Consider the following 24,115-nt stretch of genomic DNA (forward strand, 5'->3'; position numbering starts at 1 on the left):
GTGATTGGACCGGGTTAAGTGCGGTTACCGAATGTCAGATGCCTCGGTCCGTTGTGATACTTAAGTTAAGCCTTTAGTCCCCGCATCCCCTAGACACTATTTCGTAACCAATTTCCCCAGATTGAAGCTAGGTATTGATAGACATTATGGATCCAGCAACTTCATCGCAGCCTGCCACCGCGGACCGTGGCTCCTTCACCACCCCCGAGCCGCTGCAAAATACATATACAACCGATGCGAATCTCCGTCGCTTGCTTTCATGTGAGTCTGCAACGGATGATAAATACAAACAACTAACGTCAAAGGGTACCTCCCATCATCGACCTACCAATCCATTCAGTCCAACCTCACCCAGCTCGGCGAAGAAGCCATCTCGCCTCAAATCCGCGAATGGAGCGCCGACGCCGAGCGCCACCAGCCCTACGTCAAGGGATATAATGTCTGGGGCCAGCGATACGACTATGACCGATTGATCACCAGTGAGGGCTGGAAGCAGCTGAGCCGATGGGGTGCTCGACATGGGTATTTCCTCTGTTCATTGACTTTACGCCCAGAACTAACGAACGCAGCGTGGTGGCATTAGGCTACGATCCTAGCTATGGCGCCTCCCGCCGTCTCGTCCAATACACCGTCAATTATCTCTACGGGCCTTCGTCAGGGTTGACCTCCTGCCCCGTCGCCATGACCGACGGCGCAGCGCTGATTCTCTCCCAGCAACTGCAGCAACACTCCTTCCCAGAAGACCATCCCTTCCGCGTCGTCTTCAACCATCTCACCTCCCGCAACGAAGACTTCTGGACCTCAGGCCAATGGATGACCGAACGCGCCGGCGGCAGCGACGTCCAAAACACGGAAACATGGGCCACCCACGACCCTCTCCCGGTCTCCACCACCAGCAACAACAACCCGCTCGGCACCCTAGGCGAAGGCGAGTACAGCATCAGCGGCTTCAAATTCTTCTCCTCAGCAACAGACGCCAACGTCACCCTCCTCCTCGCCAAAACGGCCCCCTCCGGAAAACTAAGCACCTTCCTCGCGCCCTCCGACGCACCATCACCACCCCAACCAAGCCCCCGAGAAGTAACCAACGGGGTCCGCATCCACCGCCTCAAAACCAAGCTCGGGACCAAGGAACTCCCCACCGCGGAGCTGGAGCTGCGGGATATGCGCGCGCACCTCGTCGGGCAGCGCGATAAGGGCGTTGCGACGATCGCGCCCCTGCTGAACGTGACCCGCACGCACACCTTCATCGGCTCGCTGGGTGCGTGGCGCCGCGCGCTGAGTATCGCCAGGTCGTTTTCACGCGCGCGCAGCACAGTCGGCGAGCCGCTGTGGTTGATTCCGATGCATTTGCGGTTGTTGGCGGAGGTGGAGGTGCGGCAGCGGGCGGCGATGCAGTTGGGGTTTTTTACGGTGGGGGTGATGGGTGTTGTTGAGAACCCTGACCGGACTGATGACGTGCCTGGGCATGTGCCTAGGGGCAATGAGGCGACAGTTGTCTTCCGGGCGTTGACGGCTGTGTCCAAGGCGGTGATTAGCAAGATGGCGATTCTGGGGATCCAGGAGTGTCAGGAGGCGATGGGAGGTGTGGGGTATATGGATGAGCCGGACGAGCCCGAGTTCAATGTGTCGCGGTAGCTGAGGAACACTGCGGTGAATAGTATCTGGGAGGGGACGACGAACGTGCTGGCGAGCGAGATGGTAAGGTTTCTGCTGGCGAGGGATAATTTCGCGGTGTTTGCTGGGTGGGTTGAGCGGGTGTTGGGCATGATACGGAGGGAGAAGTTGGCGCGGGCGTTGGGCCAGGCCTGGACGGCGTTCAAGGGTAAGGTGGCCAGGAATGTTGCGTCGGTTCTGGCGGATGGTCGTCGAGTCATGTTTACTCTTGCGTGGATTCTGATGGGGCGTTGCTGGCTTTGGATGCCGAGCGAGATGGAGACGCGGTGGCGGCGGAGGTTGCTCGTCGGTGGATTCTGGCTGGCGAGGGAGGAGTAGGAGACACGGTGTATAGGGATATTGTGAAGCCGTATGAGGCAGACGGGGACGAGAAAGATCATGCAAGATGGGACTGCCGGATTGTCTGGGGACAGGAGTTGCCTGAGGTACAGGTGGCCGGCCATCGTTCTCTGAAGAAGAACAAGCTGTAGTAGCATTTATATCATATCATATCATATCATATCACAGTCAATCAAATATCCAACAACCAGGACCCGCTCCAGTCAAACCCTGACCCCTCCCAGTTCTGGTCCAAGATATCCATATACCCATCGAAGGGCATCACATCGCGCTTTTCCGTCTCCAGGCTCGTGGCCTGACTAGCAACTATCCTCTCCCCCTGTATCACCCCCACTGCCGACAAAGCCGCCGATTAATCCCATTGAAGAAATCCACTAGCCCAAGCCCCAGACTCGGCACACTCCCCTCGAACAAGGGTTGCCGGCGCACCTGCTCCGTCAACCTGTCCAGCGCCCGGATCGGGCCCACCGCCGAGCGCCAGCGCTTCGATAGCGTCTGCAGACACAGCTTGATAATGGACAGCTCATACTCGGCTGTTTCCTTGAGCGGCTCGTATCGATACGCCGAGAGCAGCGACAGCCCGGCGCTGAGCCCGTACAGCGCGAAGATGGGACCGAGATACTGCAGTTGGTCCTTCTGATGAAAGTCCTCGAAGATCCCGGCGATGCAGGACGCCGCGACGAGTGACGCAGCCGAGGGGACGCTGTTGGGCGTGGGCGAGCGGTGCAGGATGATCAAGATGGCGAGGTAGACGACTAGCAGCTGGTTGACTTCGAACTCGTGCGTCGAGGAGATAGTGTCCGGCGGTGCTGCGGCGCGGAGCGAAGGGAGGGATTGGTTGATCCAGCGGTAGAGGGCGTTTTCGAGCTGGCTGCGGCGGTCCAGGGACATGGTCTTGCGGAGACAGCCTTCGACTGTGTCGCCTAGTAGCAGGCAGATCGTCGTGTACGCCACAAAAAGCTGGGCCTTGTCGTTTTGAACGTCAAAGTCATCCACGCTCGGCGGGAGGACGTCGCTGTCGCTGAGGTTGATGGTCCGCGGGCGTCCGGTGCCGGCAGAGATGATATTATCGCGGACCTGCACGGTCAGTGCATGCTTTATTGCGGATAGATAGTACATACAACTAATGCCCACCAGAGCCTCCTCCGCAGCCCCCGGTCCTTTGCATTCGCCGCAGGCTCCTTGTGCAATCCGATCTGAAAGGCCATCGCGCCGGCCGTGCGAATCCAGAACCCGCTTGTGTCAGTTGAGACCTTCTCCGGTCCGACGGGATTATACCAGTGCAGCAGGCACGCCGACACGATCGAGATAAGCGAGTTGTTGCCGCTCCCGAAGAAGTAGAGCAGCTTCGCCTTGCGGTAAAAGTCCTTGCTCGCCACTTCGTCCGAGGGCGCAGAGACCCGACTCCCCGCTAGCAGGACGGCCTGCAACAATAGCGGCGACGGGGTCTCCGCGGTTAACCATTCCGGGTCGATAATCGGCGTCCATGGCGCACAGTACCGCATAAAGCAGTCGATGAGATGGTCCTGGACGGGCTTGGGCGGTAGATCAAACACCCGCTGGTTCTGGAACAGCTGCATGTCCTCGTGGTTGTCGGTGTCGAGGGCATCCTGGCCGGACTGTACCAAGGTCTCATCGAAGGGCACACTCCCGCTCAGATACTCGCTGCGGCCGCTGTAGCTTTTTTCAGCGGAGACGGCAGCGGCGGGACTGTATGCGGTGCGGGGTCCTCCCTGGAGGGGGACAGGCTGTTGGTGATTCTTTTACGTTTGCGGGTGAATGGACTGGTGGGTCAGTAGATGACGGACGGACTGATTGATAAGAGGCTTACAGGCACTCGGCCTTTGCTTTGAAGCAGTTGCTACATGGCTGCTGTTTTTCCAGATCGCATTTCACCTGCTGGGGTTAACAGATGCATGTCATACTGGGGCATACTCCGTACCTTTCTCTTGTGACAGATAATGCATGCTCTGATGACTGCTGGCATATTCCATATCTAGTATACCCCGTTCTTCGTTTATCAATTATAGTTGATATCTTGGTGTCAAGAACAGGAAAATGAGGTCCAAATAACCGGCCATTGCCGAGGAAACAGGCGGGCCGGATGAGGCACCAATCAGATTGCAGGATTCATTCTACAATTCATCCAATATCATCTTGATTGAATTAAACGGATGGCTGATGTTGTTCTGTAGATAGACCCGAAAGAAGGTTACAAATGCTTAAAAGTCACCAAGCTTGTTCGTGCCATGCCTAAATTCTCCGAGTCTTGCATATGCCAGGACGACTCTAGGAAAATACATACATACATATATATATATATATATACTTTTCCTCTATTTAGACTATGATAGACTCTTTAGGAGTCTCCGGTGTAATTATATTTGTCTTAACTATCTCTCTCACCTGCTTACTAGTCATTAAATAAAAAATCTAACTTAGGAATAGGGTAATAGGTAGGGAGATCCTACCATATTAGGCTGTTAAATGTCACCGTCTCTGTTGTTACCCTAGTGGTCTATGCTATACTACCTATACCAACCAAGTATATGTCTGATACACTGATACAATGGTAGTAATTCAGACTGCGCCTCCTGGTCTGCCTTGTCTAACCAGCCATCTTCGTCCATCTAGCGCTTGCTGGGCGGCTAATCTGCAGCCCCTGCAGGTTCCCAGAGCCATTTCTGCCTGGTGCGCCTTGCCTTCCCTCTTACACTCCTACCCATTTTTTCAACTCTCACCATCTAAATCCATCCAGATAGTTGATACTATCTCTCATAAACAACCCCATTACAATATGAGGCTGAGAAGCCGGTAAATTTTAATGGTTTCTTGATCCCTTGATGGTTGAGTCGGTGGTTCAGTCGATGTTGAAAACAGTGTGCGCGGACCGCGAGATACCTGACAATCTCGAGGTACAATGGAAACCAAGGCAAAACGTCTATCTCGTGATGCATATACGGTGGCTCTGCTCACTCCCCTCGAGATTGAGTTGAGTGCAGTGAGATATATGCTGGACGAAGAACATCAGCCACTACCGAGCGCCCGCGGGGACCCAAATTACTACGTTCTGGGACGGCTCTGTCAGCACAATGTTGTGATCGCGTCCTTGCCTGCCGGCTATCAAGGTACAGTCTCCGCTGCGGTCGTCGCACGAGATTTAGCGCGCACCTTCCCGTCGGTCACGCTGCGATTGCTCGTAGGCATTGGAGGTGGCGTGCCCAGCGACACTACCGATATTCGTCTGGGAGACGTGGTGGTCAGTGTTCCATCTGGAACTCAGGGTGGTGTGGTGCAATACGATCTGGGAAAGCAGACTACAACTGGCTTTCAACGCAAAGGATTCTTGTGTCCCCCGCCCAATGAATGGCTGGCGATTCTCCCGAGAATGCAATCTGATCACCGCGTGCGGTCCAACATGGTCTCAAGTCACATCGGAGATATGCTGAGAAGATTTCCAGCACTGTCCGAGTATGAGAGACCATCGCCTGAGATGGACATTTTGTTCAAGTCCGACTACGACCATCGCATGGATCAGCCGACTTGCCAGTCCTGCGATACACAAATGGCAGTTCCCCGGCAGAAACGCAGCGCTCCTGATCGACCTTTCATTCATTACGGGGTCATCGCATCAGGGGATCGCGTGATGAAGAATGCGAAGGAGCGGGACATGATCAGTAAAAGTAGCGAGGGCGCTATCTGTTTTGAGATGGAGGCAGCAGGCCTTATGAACGATTTCCGCTGCATTGTTATTTGTGGAATCTCCAACTATGCGGACTCGCACAAAAACAACGTTTGGCACCCCTATGCCGCTGCAGCTGCCGCGGGTCTTGCAAAGGAGCTCCTTTCATATCTGGAGATATCAGACCGTAAGTGAGATGTAATGACGATATCCAGTGGAGCTATCAGAAAGCTGATTAAGGTTGTCCAAAATGCCGGCAGCCACCATTCAATCTTCTCGTGCAACTGCTGCCTTGAAGGCTTTCTACACTGAAGGGAAGCGGCTGAATATAGAGCGTATTTCGGGTCAACTACTCCCAATGAGTCGCTGTTATATCAATCTGGCGGTGGTGAAGGGCTCACTAGAGGTCGACGAGAACCATCAGTCATTCTCTCCTACGTCACGCCTCAAGGTGCAAGCAGATGAGGACACAGACATCATCCCGTTGCCATCATTATTTGAACCACGCACCGGATCATCTCAGGCGCCTTCGGTACCCAGACGCATTCTGATAGAAGGGCGGGCCGGAGTAGGAAAGACGACTCTCTGCAAGAAGATCGTTTATGACCACCTCCACCATCAAATGTGGAACCACCTGTTCGACTTGGTATTGTGGGTTCCATTGCGCAAGCTGCGGCGAAGAGCGGAAACGACCGCTGCGTACAACTTGGAGAGTATGTTTTATGACGAATATTTCTCTCAACAACCTGATGGCAAAGTCCTAGCACGAGAATTGTGGCAGGCTGTCAACGATCCCTCCCTTAGTAACCGAATACTGTTCTTACTCGATGGCCTCGATGAAATCTCCCGTGAATGGGATACAGACACGCCAATGCACGATTTTGTGTCCCATCTACTGAAGCAACCGCAGGCCATTATCACGACAAGACCCCGCCCCTCGGATCAAATCGATCTAGGGACTGTCGATCTCGAACTAGAAACCATAGGATTTCTTCCTGACCAGGTAAACAACTACATAAACCACCCGGAGATTGTTCCTGACGGTGGGACTGCGAAGGAGATTGAGTCATTCTTGCAAAAGCATACCCTTATGCAAAGCCTCATGCGGATCCCTATCCAGCTGGACGCATTGTGCTATAGTTGGGAGCGAGACTTGTTGGAAGGGAGGTCGCAGACAATGACCAGCATTTATGAGGCAATTGTGCTGAAGCTCTGGAGAAAGGATATCCTGCAGCTGGGCGTTCGAGATAACCAAGGAACGAGGCTCACGGAGGGGAGAGTGAAAGACATCTTCGAGTCTGACATCGAGGATTATATGTTCAATGAGATCAACCTAATCGAGGGACTCGCCTTCCACGGGCTCACGAATGATATTACCGAATTTCGGTTGAAAGACCGAAAATCGTTCTACTACCATTTCAAACGGCACGGAGAGAAGCGTCCTCACGATGGCGAACGTGTGCTTCGGAAGGTCTCATTTCTGCGTACCTCCGACAACACGCTCCAGAGTCATGAGCAAAGTTTTCATTTCCTTCACTTGACCTTTCAAGAGTTCTTTGCAGCGAGATATTCTGTCAGGCACTGGCTACAGGACAAGCCTCTCCCGCTTTTTCGTGTGGGTCAACAATCACCCAAGGACTCTTTAATGGCACCCCGATTATTCCTTCAAGCAAAGAAATATGATTTGCACTATAATATCTATTGGCTTTTTGTGGCAGGGCTTCTCCAAAACTGCTGGCAGTCAAATGCTCCAAGCGGAGAGTTGGTGAGAGATTTCTTCGATCAACTAGACCGTGAGCCTCGCGACATGGTGGGACCAGCCCACCAGCGTCTTACCATGCATTGCCTCAGTGAGGTAGCCCCCGCGAGCGATGATGAGGTCATTTCGGAAAGGAGGACTTCGCTTGAGGAACGGCTGCTACAATGGGTTGAGCTCGAGTGCAAACTTAGCTCATACCCAGAAATGGCCGCTGAGATGGAATGTCCAAGCCGCATCATCATAAGACTACTCGGGCCGGGTTACGAAAGGCACCGCAAACAAATTCTAGAGACCCTGTGTCGCAGAAAAGTACAAATATCCCAAGATGTACTTGATGCAGCGGCTGCGTTGCTCAAAAGAAATGCACCTGGCATAGTGAGACTATGGGCAGTAGATTTGATATCAAGAACGCCGGACAGGATAACAGCAGAGATCGAGAGAATCCTAGTCGGAGACCTCCACCACGAAGGTTTTGCTCTCAGACGGTACACAGCCCGCGCATTGTTTGAGAGGTTTCTCTCCCAAAATGCCATCCAGGATCTGGTACTGCTGCTACGGCATCGTAATGAGAATATCATTACGGATAGTGTCGACGCCCTAAAAGCAGCGGTCGACCTTCCTGAGATTGTTATGCAGAATCTGATGTCACTCTTTCGCGATGATAAGATTGTCTATCCCAACGGCACGTCAGCGCCGCTTTTGGCACCTCAAAACAAATTCTCAGATAGCACTATCCGGTCTCTCGGTACGCATCTCAAGGATAGCCTAAGCTGCGTACGCTACAGAGCGGCGGCCGCTTTAGAGGTCAAGAAAACTTTACTCCCTGATTGGATTATTCATAACCTGGTACAGCTCCTTGAAGATAAGTCTTCAATTGTACGGTCCGCCGCATGCAAAGCACTGTGCGCCCAGAAAAGTCTTCCGAAGGAGGTTCTCTTTGATATCATTCCCGTGCTCAATAAAAGGGCAGAGTTTTCGAGAGATGGCTTCCTCAACGACAAAACAGAGTATGCAATTAAGATCTTGAGGAGCCAACCTGTTCCTCCGGAGGATATCAGACATGCGCTAAGTCTTCTACTCAAGGCAGAGGCCTCTTGTACCAGGTTCGCTGCAGGCTGGGCCTTAGCAAGCCAGGACAACCTATCAGACGAAACACTCAATAGCATGGGACTACTTCTCGAGGAACCCAATGTTAATCTGGAACAACTCAGACGCACATTTCGGTTTTTCGAACAACAGAAAAGTCTTCGACAAATCGGTCTGCGAGCGTTCCACCGACGTCTCAAAGATCACAATAGTGAAGTGCGAGATTTGGCGGCTTACGAGCTTGGGGGTTGGCTGCCCCTCTCGGATGAGATTTTACATGACTTAGTTTTATGCCTCAAGGATCCCGACACAAGATGGTCTGCAGAAATCACACTCGGGAAGCACTCGGCGATCCCGGATGAGATTATTCAAAGCTTTCATGACCTTTTGATGGATGAAGACCCAGAGGTGCGTGACTCCGCGGCCGCGGCCCTGGACAGTCAAAAAGAGCTTCCATCGAAGTTGCTCCATTCCCTCGTATTCGTGCTCAGTCATTGCCAGGATGGTTCTGCTTGCGCCGCAACCAACTGGCTCAAAAGGCAGCGCCGTCTTCCTGACGATATAACCAAAGCGTTGGCCATGCTACGTGACGATGAGCGCTGGGTGGTAAAAAATAATGCTATGACTGTGTTGCTCGAGCAGTCGCACCTGGCAGAAAATGTACTCCATGACATAGCCATGCTACAGTTTTATCCTCGCATTAAAAACAGATACGCTTGGTCTTCAAGGCTCAGTTCGAGGTCTGATTTACCCCCTAAGACAGTCACAGCCCTGGCAGCTCTCCTTGAGAAAGACAATCCCTCGCATGTAGAGGAGGTTTTGAGAGTTCAAAGTTGCTTCTACCCTCTTTTACCGACGCTCAGCCGGCAGGCTCTGAAGAATCTCTTGCGTTGTTGGATACCCCTCGCCTTTGACACGCAGATCTGCTGCTTTTTTGACAAAGGCAAGCTGATCATCGATGGTCCGAAAGGGAGGTTTGAACTTGATTTCGAGAGTGACCAGCAAAGAGAGCAGTTCATTGAGGTCATTCGACAGGTGCAGATGGATCTGGGATTTCCTACCGCTGGCACAAGCTCTGATGAACAGTCGCCGGAATGTGCGCGGGGTGTGCAATGGAACGTCCGAATATTAAACTGGGAAGTAATATCCGCGTCCTCGACTCTCCTCCAGACTCGGTACGTAAAGCTGGCGTGGTCAGCCGCTTCCGATGCCTCGAACATACTGGCAGGATCCTCGTTCTTGCTACCATTGCAATTCTCATTCAGGTGTGTCGTTCACACCCTTCCCTATGTCTAGTGATGCTTTATCTAACTAGTCGCCTAGCTGTTCCTCATGGTCTTGATGTAGATAGCCTCCCACAAGCAGCACATCAGGGGGTGGTCTTGCTACTAAAATCGACAGCTCTGAATGCAGCAGAAGTCAGAGATTAGTCTATGCTGGAAGTAGTAAATGTAAAATAGCTAATGTATAGTAGCTATTCGGTTATTATAGAGTCCTGACCTATAATTAGGTAGCTAAGTATGTTAGGGTATCAGCTGCTTGGACGTATGGGAAATGGACCGGTGAAGAATTGGTTTCGCGGTCTATTATAATAATGACCTGACAGGGAGAAGACGACGGGCTTGGGGAATGGCAACGCAGATGCCTTTTGGGCTTACCAGCTTAGGCAAGATTCCTTACCCTTCGCAGGAGGATGATTGGGATTGGGCCAAAATGGTCGCTGTTCCGCCAGATCATGAGTAAGATAATTACCATATACTCCTGACATGATACAATCTGTTATAAATTCGAAGGCCCGTGCGTGTGATGACCATGCTGCAGCGCTTATGCATCCTGAGGGCACCAATAGACGGCTGCATCTCCAAGGCTTACTTCTGTCTAGTCAAGATGCTCTCTTCATCCTGCTTAACCGCAGGACTCAGAAGGACTACGAGGGCTGCAATGAATCAAGAGTATGGTAGTGAAGCTTTGCAGTAATGCCAAAGTCGAACGTGGCAATAAAATGTCTAAAAACCACGTTCAAGGATTAAGAGGCAGTGCCACCAAAAGGAACAACGGGATTTAGCCTTAGCGAACCCTGCAGTCCAAGACACGTGCCTCTATTTCCGTCTTGTGTTAAGGCTTGACGCTTATGTATCCAGGGAACAGATCAATCGGAGAGGATTTGAAATGTTAAAAAGGAACTCTGCCCAAGGACCGATATCCGAACCTAATTATCTCTACTTCGAAAGATGCCAAGCCACTACAAAGGGGCATTTGATGGGTCTGGAGTTTTGACTTTGCGCCTTTGTGGTATCGGAGGAAGAAGGGCTAATCCTTGGTTTAACCTAGCCAGTTTTTAGCGAAGGATTCAGTGTTTTGCTACAGCTCTAGGGATTGGCTACGGTTTCACAGTCGTGATATGATACCTGATCTCTGTAGGCTACGATAGGCACCAGCCGGACGCATTTCTCCATCGTTGCCTTTCCTTAACCCAATCCAGAAAGAGACGCCGAGCATTGACCGACGGGAGCAGATCAAGAATAATAATATTAACATATTAATAGCTTCTTTGCCCTGATTTTCTGGCTTTTTGGGCATCCAGACTGGGCGGCTTATCCACCTGTTCCTGGGTCAGGCCCACTTGATCCCTGGACTATTGGACTAAGACTGAATTTTCGCCGTGTTCCTCCGGGTTTAGTGCAAAAAAATAAGACCAAAAAGTTCTGACCACGTCCACGGCTAATTGGCTCGTTTTCGGCGCGTGAGATGTAACCTCATTTCCCGGAAGAGTGGCGGACTGTCGCCGGATTGGCCGGTAAACGACTAGAGAGTAAGCTGTTTGCCAAGGGGTCGTGGACTAGATGTGTCTTCCAGGTTCTCTTTGAATACTGACACTGGAAGAGGGTTGAATGTTTACATGTTGTGAGAGTACGGCTGTCATACTTATGATGTACCTCCACAAGGCTAAGGAACTTCGATAACCCCCACTGTAATTGCCTCAGACGGAGATATCCTAGTCTATATCTCTACTCTGGTGCGTGCGGATCCGGATCCAACTCATCTCGTTTAATAATTAGTCCATCTCGCTAGACATTTCAGGGGATAGTGCCAAAGAGGTCCAAGAGTCAAATTTCCACCATTTCCCCTACGACCATTCAGACAAGCCCAAAGACCCCGCTAAATCACTTGGTTTGACTCGGTTGCGGGCCAAAATATGAGTAGCATCGACAAGAGCCGCAACATCCACCACTAGACAAAGTCTAACAGCCATGTCGCTTCAGCCTGGTCAGGTCTAGGAGGGCATAGCCTCCCTCATAAGAAGACAAGTTCGCCTTGTCTGTTGCTTTGAGTTTTCTTCTTTCTGATCGTCTGATTGTCCATCGCTCATTTCCCGATCGTATATAGATCGTCCATTCTTTTGCAGCCATATTACCACAGACCACAGTCTACTCTATAAACACTATCTTACAGTCCTTCCTTCAGTACCTAATAAAATGCGTCTCTCAATTGCTTCTGTCGTCTCCTGCCTGGCGGCTCTCGCCATGGCCGCTACCAAGCCCGACTACACCCAGGACCCCACGGGAAATGCCATCCTCAAACCCGGTCTGAACGAATTGGTGCCTGCTGGAAAGCCATACACAGTCGAATGGGATCCCACTACCACAGGACCGGTCTCACTGGTGCTCCTGCGCGGTCCCAGCACCAATGTTGTTCCTATCGAGACCCTGGCCGACAGCATCCCCAACTCCGGCAGCTTTTCATGGACTCCCAGCACCTCCCTCGAGCCCGACACCACCCACTACGGTCTCATGCTGGTTGTCGAAGGCACCGGCCAGTACCAGTACTCGACGCAGTTTGGTATCTCGAACCCGGACTACACTGGCTCGACTTCCAACTCGTCTTCGACCGCCACTTCCGCCACCGAGACCAAGTCTTCTTCCGCAACGGAGTCTTCTTCTTCTAAGCCCTCGACCACTGGCACGCCCGAGACTACTACTACTACTACTACTACTACCGCGACTTCTGGTTCGGCCAGTGCGGACACCACCACCGCCACCACGGAGACCTCCGCGACTACCCTCGTCACCCAGAGCAGCACCACCAATGCTCCCACCTCGACTGTGGTCGTGACTGTTCCCAACAGCACTGGCGGCTCTTCCGCCAGTGCCTCTGGCTCTCCCCGCCAGTCCAGCACCCCGTCCCCCTCGCCCACTCTCTCGAGCGGAGGAGACCGCAAGGCGATCAGCCTGGGAGCGGTCGTAGTGGGAGCATTCGCCGTGATGGCTTTTTAGGTGATGGGACGACAGCGCGAGTTGTGCTATGTATCTAGCGTAATAGCTAATGACTTTTTCTGAATATATATATACCCCTGGATATGAAATACAGTGTACTCTTCTATGGTCGACCGTGCTCTTTTATCGTGGGTGGCTGCTGTGACGTCACCACTAGAAATCTTATCTTCCACATCCCATTCTTCATTTCTTTGTGCCTTTCATATATCAAATCGGTCGCAATGAAGATAGATAATGTGCCAGACTGACAACAACAGAATACATGGAACCCCCACAATGCCCTCGCACAGCATCTCCGCACAGCAACTGGCGGACATGCTGCCCACCGGCGTCGCCATCCTCAACCACCGCGACGAAGCCCTGTTCACCAACCGCCGCTTCCGCGACCTCATGACCAAGCTCGACCCGCGCTCCTTCGACTGCTGGTCCCAATCCATCCATCCCGACGACTTCGACCGCCTCGCGGAAGCCTACCACGACGCCTCCCGCGCCCAGCAGCCCCTCCGCATCCAGTACCGCACCCGCGACCATGACTGTCCCTGGCGCCTGCTCACCCTCACCCCCATGGGCCCCGACGAGCGCGCCCTCTTCGGCATCACCACCGCCGGCGGCGCCATCTGCACCATCGCCGACATCACCCAGGAAAAGACCGCCGAGCTCTCCCAGCGCAAAATCGCCGAGGAAGCGCAGCAGCGCAAGACGCAGCAGGAGCGGTTCATCGACATGATCAGCCACGAGGTGCGGAACCCGCTCTCCGCCATCCTGCACTGCACCGAGGATATCCTCGAATCGGTGCACCGCACCCGGAATGGGGAGAGCACGGCTGAGGAGACCCACGCGACCATCGCGCAAGCAGCCGAGACGATCGGGCTGTGCATCGCGCACCAGAAGAAGATCGTCGACGACGTGCTGACCTTCTCGAAGGTCGACGCGGGGATGTTGACGCTCACGCCGCGCCGGGTGCAGCCGCGCAGTCAGCTGGCTACCTCGCTGACGATGTTCCGGCCGGAGCTGCGCAAGGAGAACATCGAGTTCGAGTATAAGCTGGATCATTCTTATGAGGAGCAGGGGATTGACTGGGTGATGGCCGATCTGGACCGTATGAGCCAGGTGCTTATCAACCTTGTCTCGAACGCGATCAAGTTCACGGCCAAGTCCGGCGGCGAGATGAAGGTGCGGGTGTCGATGGGCGCGTCGACGACGCGGCCCCCGTCGTATCCGCCAAACGTGGTGTTCTTCAACTCAGATGCGGCCGCGTTGAGGCTGGACAGGACGCAGCAGGCGGAGTGGGGGACGGGCCGACGGCGTATATCCTGGTTGCGGTGCGGGACACGGGGATCGGGATCAGCGACGAGGCGCAGAAGCGGTTGTTTGAGCGGTTCAACCAGGCGACGCCGCGCACGGAAAGTATATACGGGGCTCGGGGCTGGGGCTGAACGTCAGTCGGCGGCTGTGTCATCTGCACGGGGGCGAGATCGGGGTGAGCTCCAAGGAAGGGGAAGGCAGTACGTTTGGTTTCTTCTTTGCCGTCCGGAAAAGCGACGGCGTGGGCGTGGGAGAGCCGTCTACCAGCCCGACGGCTAAGCAGGACCAGACCTGCCGGAACATCATGTCGCTGGGCGACGAGATGACCGACGCGAACCACCAGATGACCTCGCCTGCCATCCCGGAGGACCCCGAGGTGACGTATATCGAGGAGATAAACCCCGCCTGCAACAGCGACGGGAGAAAGGACCACACGGCCAAAATAGCCGAAGAGGCTACCGACACTGAGAGTTCCACTCCACCTACACCAGAGAGACGAGATAGCCAACACATCCTCCTCGTCGAAGACAACATCATCAACCAGCGCATCCTCTCCCGGAAACTCCAAGGCCTCGGCTTCAGCGTCACCGAGGCCTGTAACGGCCGCGAGGCGCTGGACGCCGTGAAGAAAGACCACTTTGACTGTATTCTTATGGACCAGGTCATGCCGGTGATGGACGGGAATTCGGCCACCAAAGCGATCCGCGAGCTCGAAAAGGAACGCTCGGCAGAACATACCCCTGTGCTAGGGGTGACGGCCAACGTCAGAGCAGAGCAGCAGGAGGAAATGCTGCAGGCCGGCATGGACGACGTGATCCATAAGCCGTATAAGATGGATGAGCTGACTGACAAGATTGAGCAGCTGGTTTTTAAAGAGTCGGAGTAGGTCTCATTGGCATTTTGCATATATTAGATACCAGGCATTAGCCGTTGCACATGAGGATATATGAGTCCCTTCATGGCTAGTTTTACTGCTTTGACACACTGTTGTCAACTCTTTGCCCCTGTGACCTTCGTATATAAGAGCTACTATATTTCATCCACTTCTTATAGCTGTACTACTCTCCTTGTTTCTCTATGGGTATACCCCTGTATTAGGGACTCTATTGCCTTCTCTGGTTCCATCTCTTATGTTTTATTCAACAATAGGACGTGGCTCTTCTAGTGGTCGACCTGCCATCCAACGGCCACATAGAGAAGAGAGTAGATCTATGACCCAGTTTACGCGGTTGGAAGGAGTGATGCGGTCATGAGAGACCTGAACGAAAGGAGATGCGAATCTTTCGTTAGCTTATTGATATAAGGCAACAAGTGGTCAACAAGACAACAACAACTCCACCGTGGCACCAATAACATGACGGCTGTCACACGGTGCGCGGACTTAAGAATACCTATTTGGCTCTCGAGACTTCTTATATTGACGTTCTCTTCACAAAACTGACCATAAGGTAGATTCTGCTCAGTCAGGCCTTGCTGAACAGTATTTACTAGGCATATATAATTGAGGTTACTCCTCTTTTCTTTCTCCATTCAACTGCATCTGATGCTTCATACTCCCAGAATCCATAAGCATTATGGCTATCAATGATCTGCAAACTCTGTCAACAAAGAGATTGCTCATTTCTTCCAGAAGGCTTCAGCGATTCGCTTAGCCTGTGATACATATGCGAAGGAGCACCTTGAGGGCGACATCATTCCGGTGGCCGTGCAAGCCGTGTGCAGCTACGCCGTCTACGCTTAGTACTCCGTACTGAAAACCTCGTGGTTGCCGAGGTCATCTTCGCTAGGTTCGTAGTATGCTCAGTGACGGCACCTTATTCGCCTGCAGATTGGCGCAGGCAGAACGGAGAGTCGTTAGTCTGGCCTGGTGTGCGATATGCGATACAGAGCCATATCAGAATGTGGTGAGCAGTGTGAGCAGGTATGTACATTAATAATTGAGTGGACTTTGCGAAAGGATTGCTTCGAGGTGAACGTCATTGTACAAAAGAGCCAGGCTTAGGACTTCTCATCAAAGTCGTCAAAGGGAAAGTGGTTCTGAATCGCTATTCTGTCTTCATCCATCTCAGCTACTTGAATCATTTTGGCTTTTATCTCACGCGCCATTGCTTTCGCAGCCTTATATTCCTCATTCGCACCCAGCCCATGACGTCGACACCCAAAACATTCCGCATATGATCCATTGCGTCGTCAGCTTCTTTCTGTTGCGCATCCAAAGCAGGAGTATCACGGACAACTCTGTCTGAGTATGTAAGACTAGGTGTATTGCATGCTTCCCGTCCACGACCGACAGAGTCTGCTGAAGTCAGATTTGACCAGCTTTGTATGGCACGGGTCATGTTGGCCTTTAGACTGATTGAATCCCCTTCCCAAGGACTACTCGAACTTTCGAAAAGACGCTGATGCAGGATAGCAGACTGGTCAAATTTCGTATTGAAATGTTCCTCATTCAGCCGCCTCGTAAACGCGGCGTAAAGGAAATAGATGAGTCTTTTCCAGATTAGTCTCTTAAATGGATAACTGGTCAGACTTTAGTAGAGAGTTATAGTTTGGTAGGATATTAATTTGAGGCTCTATCAGTTTTCCGAGCCTGGGTCACCATAGTTATGGAACTCTTTTGGTATACTAGCTGCAAGTCTAAGGGGAAGGATATGCAATGCTGCCAGCTATTAATCCAACAATCTTATTTTCATCTGATATCAGAATATTGTTCGGTTGAAGATCACAATGTTGAATGACTGGCCGACTAAGCGATGAGCCAGCCCTGAACCCGAGGCAAGGCGCCAACATTAGATAGTCTCAGAGATTCTGAATGTGATCTTCAGGTGAGACCTGGTGATAACCATAGATCTCCCTATAAATGCACTCATAGGGAAGGCGAGGTTTGGCATAGGCTTTAGCCCAGGCCAACTCCCACTCACCAATGGCCGGAAATAAGTTGGTTGATGATGACCCTATTGCAATTAATAAGCTGCACCAGGCGTCTCTCTTATATGTTAACTCACAGGGGCCTCTGTTAATATCAAGTATGCTCCTTTCACTGTGCCACCAACGGTAATGTGCTATTAGTCCTACATAGAACTGTCCATTAAGGTGTTGTAGTGGAACTTTCCTTTCTGTTGGAATATCCTTCTGATAGTATAAACTCCTATATGCAGGGAACTTTAATGACATGAACTGTGTCTCCCACTGGATAATCTGTTTCATGACCTTGTGTTGCTGTTTTGGAGTCATTGTGTACCATATCTCGCTGAGAGGGATGCCGTCCAATTTTCCATGATGATGTACTCAGCGCCAACAGGGTTCGCTTTTGTCGAGCACCAAGCATAGACTTCAGGAGTAGGAATTCCATGTAAGCGGAGATAGTCCAAAGTAGCAGCCTTGCTTGCTATAGTGTAGTGCTCAGGCACTGTGAAAGGATATGGGAGCCGAGCAATGACATGCCTCCCATTTTTGTCCAAGAAAATTGGCCCTCTTTGCTTGGTCGTCAAAATTGTTGTCTCTGCAAGGCTCCTGATCACTGAGTAGAGTGTAATATGGACAGGGCAGTCTCAATGCTAGCCACAAGCAGTCCAGTCTGCTTGGTGCCTCAGGCAGAAGTTCCTTACCTCGGCAAGGGATTTCCCGCCTGACACAACCACAACAGCACATCCCCTCGGCAGTCAAAGCCCCTGGGCCTCATCTACGGGCTATATGCTCTTCGAACATGTCCGGCCGTCGTAATCGTTCTGCAGTTGCATGCCAAGCATGTCGTCGACGCAAAGTCCGGTGCACCGTTACTGTAACCGGCATTCCGTGCATCAATTGTTCCCAAGATGGGATGGAGTGCACAGTGGCGCAACGACGAGGGACGTAGGTAAATCCTTATCGAGATACATCTAAAAAAATACAGCACATAACAAGAACTATTCCTGATTGTTACAGTCAACAGACAAGGAATCAACCCTTGCGCGAGATCCGCGCGGTGCCTCATCCGAGGTCCAGCCCGAGGCATAACAACGGAGCACCCCAAGTCGTATCGGGTGAGACGGTCGGTGGCAGCACCGTTTCGAATATCCCCAGAAACGTGTCTCAGTCCGGACGAGCTGTTTCGGAGCCAACAGCCGCGACAGGGACGACGACACCGTATTCCGAGCAAAGCCGGATCGAAGACGAAGAACGAAGTGCCGCTGACTTCGCGACGGCTTCGCTGGCGCCTCGGGATGCCGAAGCAAATGATATGCCTATATACACTGGTCTGCTTTCATGACAGAATGTATTCGAAAATAGCTAACTGTAGTAGGCGAATCTTTGGGATTTTCTGCGGTTTTGGATGTTTTCGCCACACAAGCTGTCCCCAGACATGTCTTCCGGCCATCGTCGCATCCTAGTCTAACCGCTCAAGACGTCGAGTATCTGAAGTTTAAAGGGTGCTTGGCATTGCCATCCAGTGATATATGTCGAGAGCTTCTCCGTGCTCATTTCCACCACGTGCATCCTATTCTCCCGGTGGTGGATGCTGCGCAGGTATTGAAGTTTGAGCAGCAGCATGACCGACCAGCCGAATGGAATCTGCTACTCTTGTGGAGCATTTTCTTCGTGGCAGTTAATGTCAGTACCTCGTCACTGGAGCCGCATCATTTTACTAACTGATCAGTTTATTCCTGTGGAAACTTGCACAGCCGCAGGATACTCTTCCCGGAAAGAGATGAAGGAAGCCATGTACTCCCGTGCAAAGGTACTCTCCCATAAGACTATCAGGTTCAAATGCTTACGATTATGACAGTGTATGTATAACAATGGGGGTGATGATAAAATCACGCAGATGCAATCTGCCCTGCTGCTCGGATTCTGGCACTCGGAGATGAACAACCACGCTCAGCCCTGGTACTGGACAGGCATTGCAATCAACCTCGGCCAGATCATGGGTCTTCACCGCGATCCTGACGCAGTCAAATTTAATCCATCCATCACGGGGCGTCGACGAGCTTTATGGCGGCGTTTATGGTGGTCATGTTTCTTCCGAGACCGGTGGTTGAGTCTCACCCTCGGACGTCCGTTGAGGATCAACCTGCTCGATTGTGACCTTCCGATGCCATCAACAGCCGATGTTCTGAGTGATTTGTCTGAGGTGTCGCCATCGGTGGCAAGTCTGTTCATCCCGGAGGACCTGGCCCAGTTGAGCGAGTATTGGATTCTCCTGCTGCGGCTGTCGAAGATACTGGGGGATGCTCTGACCCTCAGCTATCAGCCGAAAAGACCGAACCCTACCATTGAACAAGTTGAAGCCATAGAGGCCGAGCTTCTGACTCTTGAGATTCCGCACGACTGTGGCACCGAGCAGAGCGAGTGGGCACGGTTTGCCGTTTACCACTTGCAGTTACATTATCAGTATGTCGCCCTGTCATACTCGTTCCTCTCAAACTGACTTAAGCAGAGCGTTCCTGATTACTTTCTATCGCCCTTTCACAAAACGCCTTCCGGAAGGCGTGCCTTCTATCAATCAGACAACATATCAGTCGGCAATACGCGCCAAAGTAGACGCTGCTGCACTACAGACAAATACCATCCTCGACGCTTTAGCCCGCGAGAAGCTCCTCAACTTCGCTGGCCCAATGACGTAAGTTTCCTTTTTACTTGTCGATTTGTCTCTAACGGAAATCAGACCTCCCCTCCTCGTCCCCGCCATGCACATCCACCTACTCAACTGCAAGTCGGACGATCCTCTCACGCGGCAGCTCAGTCTCAACAAACTCGACTTCTGCATGTTGATCCTCAAGGTCATGCAGGATGTGCACACGGCCGCGTCGTATTACCGGGGTATATTCTCCGAGGCGATCCGCCATCTTTCATCTACGGCGAGTAAGCCAGCTGGGCAGGGACCGGTCGTGGTCGAGACGCCGGCGTCTCTGCCAGGCGAACCCACAATGGAGACGCTGCTCAGCGGTGATTTCCTCGACGGGTTGATGGACGAGGCCTCGTTTTTCAATTTCTGGGAGCCGCTCAGTAATATGTGATCTGCCTATTGTTATAGAAGTCTATAGTCTATATTGTTATATTACAATCCCAGCTACATACAAATGCTACGCATCCGACTTGTGAGGCCACTTGACCCTCCTCTCGGCCCTCACATACAGATTATTCGGTCTAATCAACTGAAACATCGGATCATACTCAATTGGACCATCGCCCTCCCGCGTAAACTTATACCGATAGATCAACTTGGGCAGGAAGACCTTGATCTCCTGCAGCGCGAAATTGAACCCGATGCACATGCGCGGCCCCATCGCAAAGGGGATATACGCCGCCTTGTGCCGCTGCTTCACCTCGTCCGTGTCCCACCGGTCTGGGTTGAAGCGCGCGGGGTTATCCCAGATGGCAGGGTTATTGTGGATGTGGTGCAGGGCGGGGATGACCACTGCGTCTTGGGGGATTTTGTACCCGCCTGGTAGGATCAGGTCAAGCTTGGCGGTGCGGCCGGGTTGGAAGGAGGGGTTGTGCCGGCGCTGTGTTTCCTTGATGTACTTGTCTAGGAAGGTGAGTTTATCGGTGAAGTCGGCTGTGATCTCTGTGTTGTCGTCGAAGCCATGATCAACAAGTTCCTGGAGCAGACGGTCTTGCATGCCGGGGTAGGTGACCAGGCCGTAGATGAGCCAGGAGAGGAGGGAGCTGGTCGTCGTGAAGCCGGCACCGGTGGCTACGACCAGGGCCCAGACGAGGCTAGACTTGGGCAGTTTCTCGCCTTTGTTGTCTGTTGCGCGGATGGCATAGTCTATTGCTGTTAGCAGCACTCGCTGGGGCCGGGTGTACTATACTCACCAACCATGTTCGCTGCTCGAAGGGCCGCATCCTGCAAGGGGAGATCCTCAACGCCTCCCCGTTGCGCCTTCTGCACCGACTCCTCGACGAGCTGCTCGATACGCGCCTTAGTGTCCTTCAGGCGCTTGGGGTCCCCAAACGGCAAACTGGCGTACCAGTCGCCCTTGGACGTGACCTTCTTGTTCAGCGAGAGCACCTCCGCGATCAAGTGCACCATCTCGTGGATTGGCGCATCCGCCGAAGAGAAGTGCTCAAAGTCCAGGCCCAGAGTCAATTTGCCCACAGCCTGAGACCCCAGCTTCAGCATGTACTGGTACACGTTCCAGGCCTCGCCCTGCGCGTCTAGCTGATCGAATATGGTGCATGCATCCTCAACGGTCTTCTGCATGGTAGGCGCGTAGTGCCGCACGGCCTTGGGACCTAATGCAGGCGGGAGGAACTTGTGCGCAACCCGCCATTCGGGGGTATCTGTGTCGCCTAGGAACACGCCCGCGGAGGGGGTCTTCAGCGAGTAGAGCGGGTGCGCCTCGTTGATTTTCTTGGTGAAGAAGTCGGATTCGTTGAGGACGATGGCGGAGAGGACGGGGTCGTTTGTCTGGTAGACTGTGCGACCGAGAGTATTGGTCTTGATCAGGGGGCCGTACTGCTCGAAGAGACGCTGGTGGTTGCCCAGGTGGTCTGGGAAGATCTGGAAGAAGTTGCCGAAGAAGGGGAGGCCGTTGGGAGAGGGGGCGTCCCGGACAGCATGGCCATCGATGGTGATGGCGACGGGAGTTGTGGATGAGGTGATCTCGTTGAGATCGGTGAGGGATATGTCTTGTCCGGAGAATTCGATTCCTAGGAGAGTCAGTGCTGTTCATCAAAACATTGGAGTCAAACTTACCACTAGGCTCGATAATGGCAAAATGAGATGCAATCAGGTTTCGCAAGCCCTCAAGATCATGGATGCCGTCAAGCGAGATTGTCCTCGCCGATGAGATAGATTCACCCAGAAGGTAAAATTGCTGTGATGCCATTTTGGTTGCTCTCCTTAAGTTTGGCCGTTCACTGACAGGAGGCGTAGCGATGTGTCCCTGATCCTGCTGACAGCTTATATACAAGTAGTTGACAGCCAGGCATAAAATTACTCACGGATAGCATAGACAGTGTCTGTATACTTGGCCGGCATGCCGCGGACGCATTTATAGAACTGACATTCCGATTGGCTATATTACCTCGGTATTTATCAGATCTGCTCCACTGATCTGCTTTGCCTTAATTTCCCGATGACAATGACAGCCACGTTCTCTGTCGATGGCCAATAGGATGAATAGGAGAGAATTAAAAGTAAGATAAAGAGAACAAAGTAATTTCCAGCCGAATAGCCGTTGCCGAAGAGGATGAGGCAAAGTCCCGAGACATGCAATATAATGCACGCGACTAGATCATTCCTCCCAGCCCTTTTATGGACGTATTGAGTACTTGAAAACGAAAGAGTCTTCTCCCAATTATTGCAGACATCCATGATGGCTGAATATACAGTCGCAGACGTCGCAGGCCATAAGACCCGTGATGACCTCTGGGTTATCATTCACGGCAAAGGTACGTCCAGCTCTGTCTGGTCTTTCAGCAGTGCTAACTTGCCTAGTTTACGATCTCACCAAATACATTCGGGATCATCCAGGCGGCGCAGATGTGCTGCTGGATGTTGCCGGTACTGATGCGACCGCTGCGTACGAAGATGTTGGACACTCGGAGGATGCGGACGAAATCATGCTGACCTATCTGGTGGGCACGTTGAAAGATGCAACACAGTTTGTTCGCAAGTCCGCTGTGCGTGTTATCCAACCGGCCTCCCTTCCAGTAGTAAAGGACAGCACCTCGCCTGGGCTTCGCAAAGTTGCTGCCGCCGGCTCAGTGGCTGGTTTGCTGAGCTTGATATACTACGTCTCTTCCCGGCGTGGATCTTCGCAGCTCCCACACGCTCTTCAACACATACAAGCCCATCTGCCCAGTCTGCATCGCCTGTTGCCGTCGTCCATGACTGGCGTGCGCCTACCACACGGTGGCTTCGCCAATGGATTCGCAGCCGCAGCCCTACTCTCCGCCGTCATTACCGGCGTCGTGGGGATGCAAGTGTCGAAACTGACGCAGATCGACTCTGGCTTCACTCGATACCCGCTTCGTATCAAGAGCAAGCCAAGCCCCAAGGCAGATCCTCACAGCATCCCCGGCTTCCTCAATCCCAAAGACTACAAGACGCTCCCTCTCGTGCAGAAAGATCTCTTAGCGCCCAACGTCTACCGATTCGTCTTTCAGCTGCCATCTTCAACAGATATCGTCGGCCTCCCAGTCGGCCAGCACGTCGCCATAAAAGCCACCGTCAACGGGCAAACCGTCTCTCGATCCTACACCCCAACCTCTAACAACCTCGACCGCGGCTACCTGGAGCTCGTCATCAAGTGCTACCCCGACGGCCTGCTAACAGGCCAGTACCTCGCCAACCTGCAAGTTGGCGAGAAAGTGCACTTCCGCGGCCCCAAAGGCGCAATGAAGTACAAGCGCAACCTGTGCAAAGAAATCGGCATGATTGCCGGCGGCACGGGCATCACGCCCATGTACCAGCTCATCCGGGCGATCTGCGAAGACGACAAAGATATGACCGAGATTAGCTTGGTGTATGCCAACCGCAGCGAGGCGGATATTCTGCTGCGTGAGGAGCTGGAGGCGTTTGCGCGCAGGTACCCCAAGCAGTTTAAGTTGTACTATATGCTCGACGTTGCGCCGGAGAGTTGGAAGTATGGCAAGGGGTATGTGACGCCAGAGGTGATGGCGGCCAGGTTGCCTAAGCCGGCGGCTGATACGAAGATCTTCCTGTGTGGGCCGCCGGGAATGATCAATGCTGCGAAGAAGGGGCTTGTCTCGCTGGGCTTCGAGGCGCCGGGCGCTATGGGCAAAATGACGGATCAAATCTTTTGTTTTTAGTTTATTCGTTGGTCGCTGTCTGCATGTGTATAACAGGGATAGATAGTTTGTCTTTTGCAGCATCAGAACTTGGTCATTATTTACAGTGCAACGTTCAGCTTTACTCTAATATGATAACCAAGTCCGTGGGACCACATCTACATGTTGTGGGTGGTCAGAGTTGAAATTCATTCATTCCTTCGTTATTGAAAGAGCAATGAAAAGAAAGTCCGAATACGGACGGCCATATGC

General features: G+C 52.5%; 9 protein-coding genes across 9 annotated transcripts; 6 read left to right on the forward strand and 3 right to left on the reverse strand.

The window, feature by feature from the left end:
- Positions 1-146: 146 nt before the first annotated feature.
- P174DRAFT_510337 (putative acyl-CoA dehydrogenase) lies at positions 147-2,205 on the forward strand (the record flags this gene model as incomplete). The annotated part of the gene is made up of 5 exons (XM_024831662.1): positions 147-261; positions 306-522; positions 570-1,634; positions 1,662-1,906; positions 1,933-2,205. The coding sequence occupies 5 exons, from the start codon at positions 147-149 to the stop codon at positions 2,145-2,147; spliced, it is 1,857 nt and encodes a 618-aa protein (XP_024685865.1). The 3' UTR covers positions 2,148-2,205.
- P174DRAFT_428730 (transcription factor domain-containing protein) lies at positions 2,189-4,003 on the reverse strand (the record flags this gene model as incomplete). The annotated part of the gene is made up of 4 exons (XM_024825528.1): positions 2,189-2,335; positions 2,446-3,093; positions 3,138-3,764; positions 3,959-4,003. 4 exons carry the CDS (start codon positions 4,001-4,003, stop codon positions 2,189-2,191), a joined length of 1,467 nt encoding a protein of 488 aa, XP_024685866.1.
- Positions 4,004-4,936: 933 nt separating this feature from the next.
- On the forward strand, positions 4,937-9,890 carry P174DRAFT_418246 (uncharacterized protein; the record flags this gene model as incomplete). Its single annotated transcript, XM_024824672.1, has 4 exons — positions 4,937-5,885; positions 5,959-9,718; positions 9,772-9,808; positions 9,867-9,890. The coding sequence occupies 4 exons, from the start codon at positions 4,937-4,939 to the stop codon at positions 9,888-9,890; spliced, it is 4,770 nt and encodes a 1,589-aa protein (XP_024685867.1).
- Positions 9,891-11,636: 1,746 nt separating this feature from the next.
- On the forward strand, positions 11,637-13,007 carry P174DRAFT_106455 (GPI anchored serine-threonine rich family protein). Its single transcript, XM_024820993.1, has 2 exons — positions 11,637-12,617; positions 12,795-13,007. Exons 1-2 carry the CDS (start codon positions 12,020-12,022, stop codon positions 12,815-12,817), a joined length of 621 nt encoding a protein of 206 aa, XP_024685868.1. The 5' UTR covers positions 11,637-12,019; the 3' UTR covers positions 12,818-13,007.
- An 86-nt stretch (positions 13,008-13,093) lies between these two features.
- On the forward strand, positions 13,094-15,008 carry P174DRAFT_418248 (putative sensor histidine kinase/response regulator; the record flags this gene model as incomplete). The annotated part of the gene is made up of 2 exons (XM_024824673.1): positions 13,094-14,123; positions 14,206-15,008. The coding sequence occupies 2 exons, from the start codon at positions 13,094-13,096 to the stop codon at positions 15,006-15,008; spliced, it is 1,833 nt and encodes a 610-aa protein (XP_024685869.1).
- A 1,112-nt stretch (positions 15,009-16,120) lies between these two features.
- Positions 16,121-17,773, reverse strand: P174DRAFT_457961 (uncharacterized protein; the record flags this gene model as incomplete). Its single annotated transcript, XM_024829599.1, has 7 exons — positions 16,121-16,249; positions 16,273-16,651; positions 16,736-16,788; positions 16,955-17,076; positions 17,128-17,372; positions 17,411-17,594; positions 17,731-17,773. 7 exons carry the CDS (start codon positions 17,771-17,773, stop codon positions 16,121-16,123), a joined length of 1,155 nt encoding a protein of 384 aa, XP_024685870.1.
- A 22-nt stretch (positions 17,774-17,795) lies between these two features.
- Positions 17,796-20,228, forward strand: P174DRAFT_501890 (Zn(II)2Cys6 transcription factor). The gene is made up of 7 exons (XM_024831055.1): positions 17,796-17,974; positions 18,047-18,357; positions 18,405-18,712; positions 18,759-18,839; positions 18,888-19,492; positions 19,539-19,721; positions 19,767-20,228. Exons 1-7 carry the CDS (start codon positions 17,829-17,831, stop codon positions 20,116-20,118), a joined length of 1,986 nt encoding a protein of 661 aa, XP_024685871.1. The 5' UTR covers positions 17,796-17,828; the 3' UTR covers positions 20,119-20,228.
- Positions 20,185-21,936, reverse strand: P174DRAFT_366004 (cytochrome P450; the record flags this gene model as incomplete). Its single annotated transcript, XM_024822093.1, has 3 exons — positions 20,185-20,879; positions 20,921-21,757; positions 21,804-21,936. 3 exons carry the CDS (start codon positions 21,934-21,936, stop codon positions 20,185-20,187), a joined length of 1,665 nt encoding a protein of 554 aa, XP_024685872.1.
- Positions 21,937-22,422: 486 nt separating this feature from the next.
- P174DRAFT_385116 (putative cytochrome b5 reductase) lies at positions 22,423-23,899 on the forward strand (the record flags this gene model as incomplete). Its single annotated transcript, XM_024823240.1, has 2 exons — positions 22,423-22,501; positions 22,548-23,899. 2 exons carry the CDS (start codon positions 22,423-22,425, stop codon positions 23,882-23,884), a joined length of 1,416 nt encoding a protein of 471 aa, XP_024685873.1. The 3' UTR covers positions 23,885-23,899.
- Positions 23,900-24,115: the final 216 nt, after the last annotated feature.

Source organism: Aspergillus novofumigatus (genome assembly GCF_002847465.1).
Source record: "Aspergillus novofumigatus IBT 16806 chromosome Unknown P174scaffold_2, whole genome shotgun sequence".
NCBI classification, from domain to species: Eukaryota; Fungi; Ascomycota; class Eurotiomycetes; order Eurotiales; family Aspergillaceae; genus Aspergillus; species Aspergillus novofumigatus.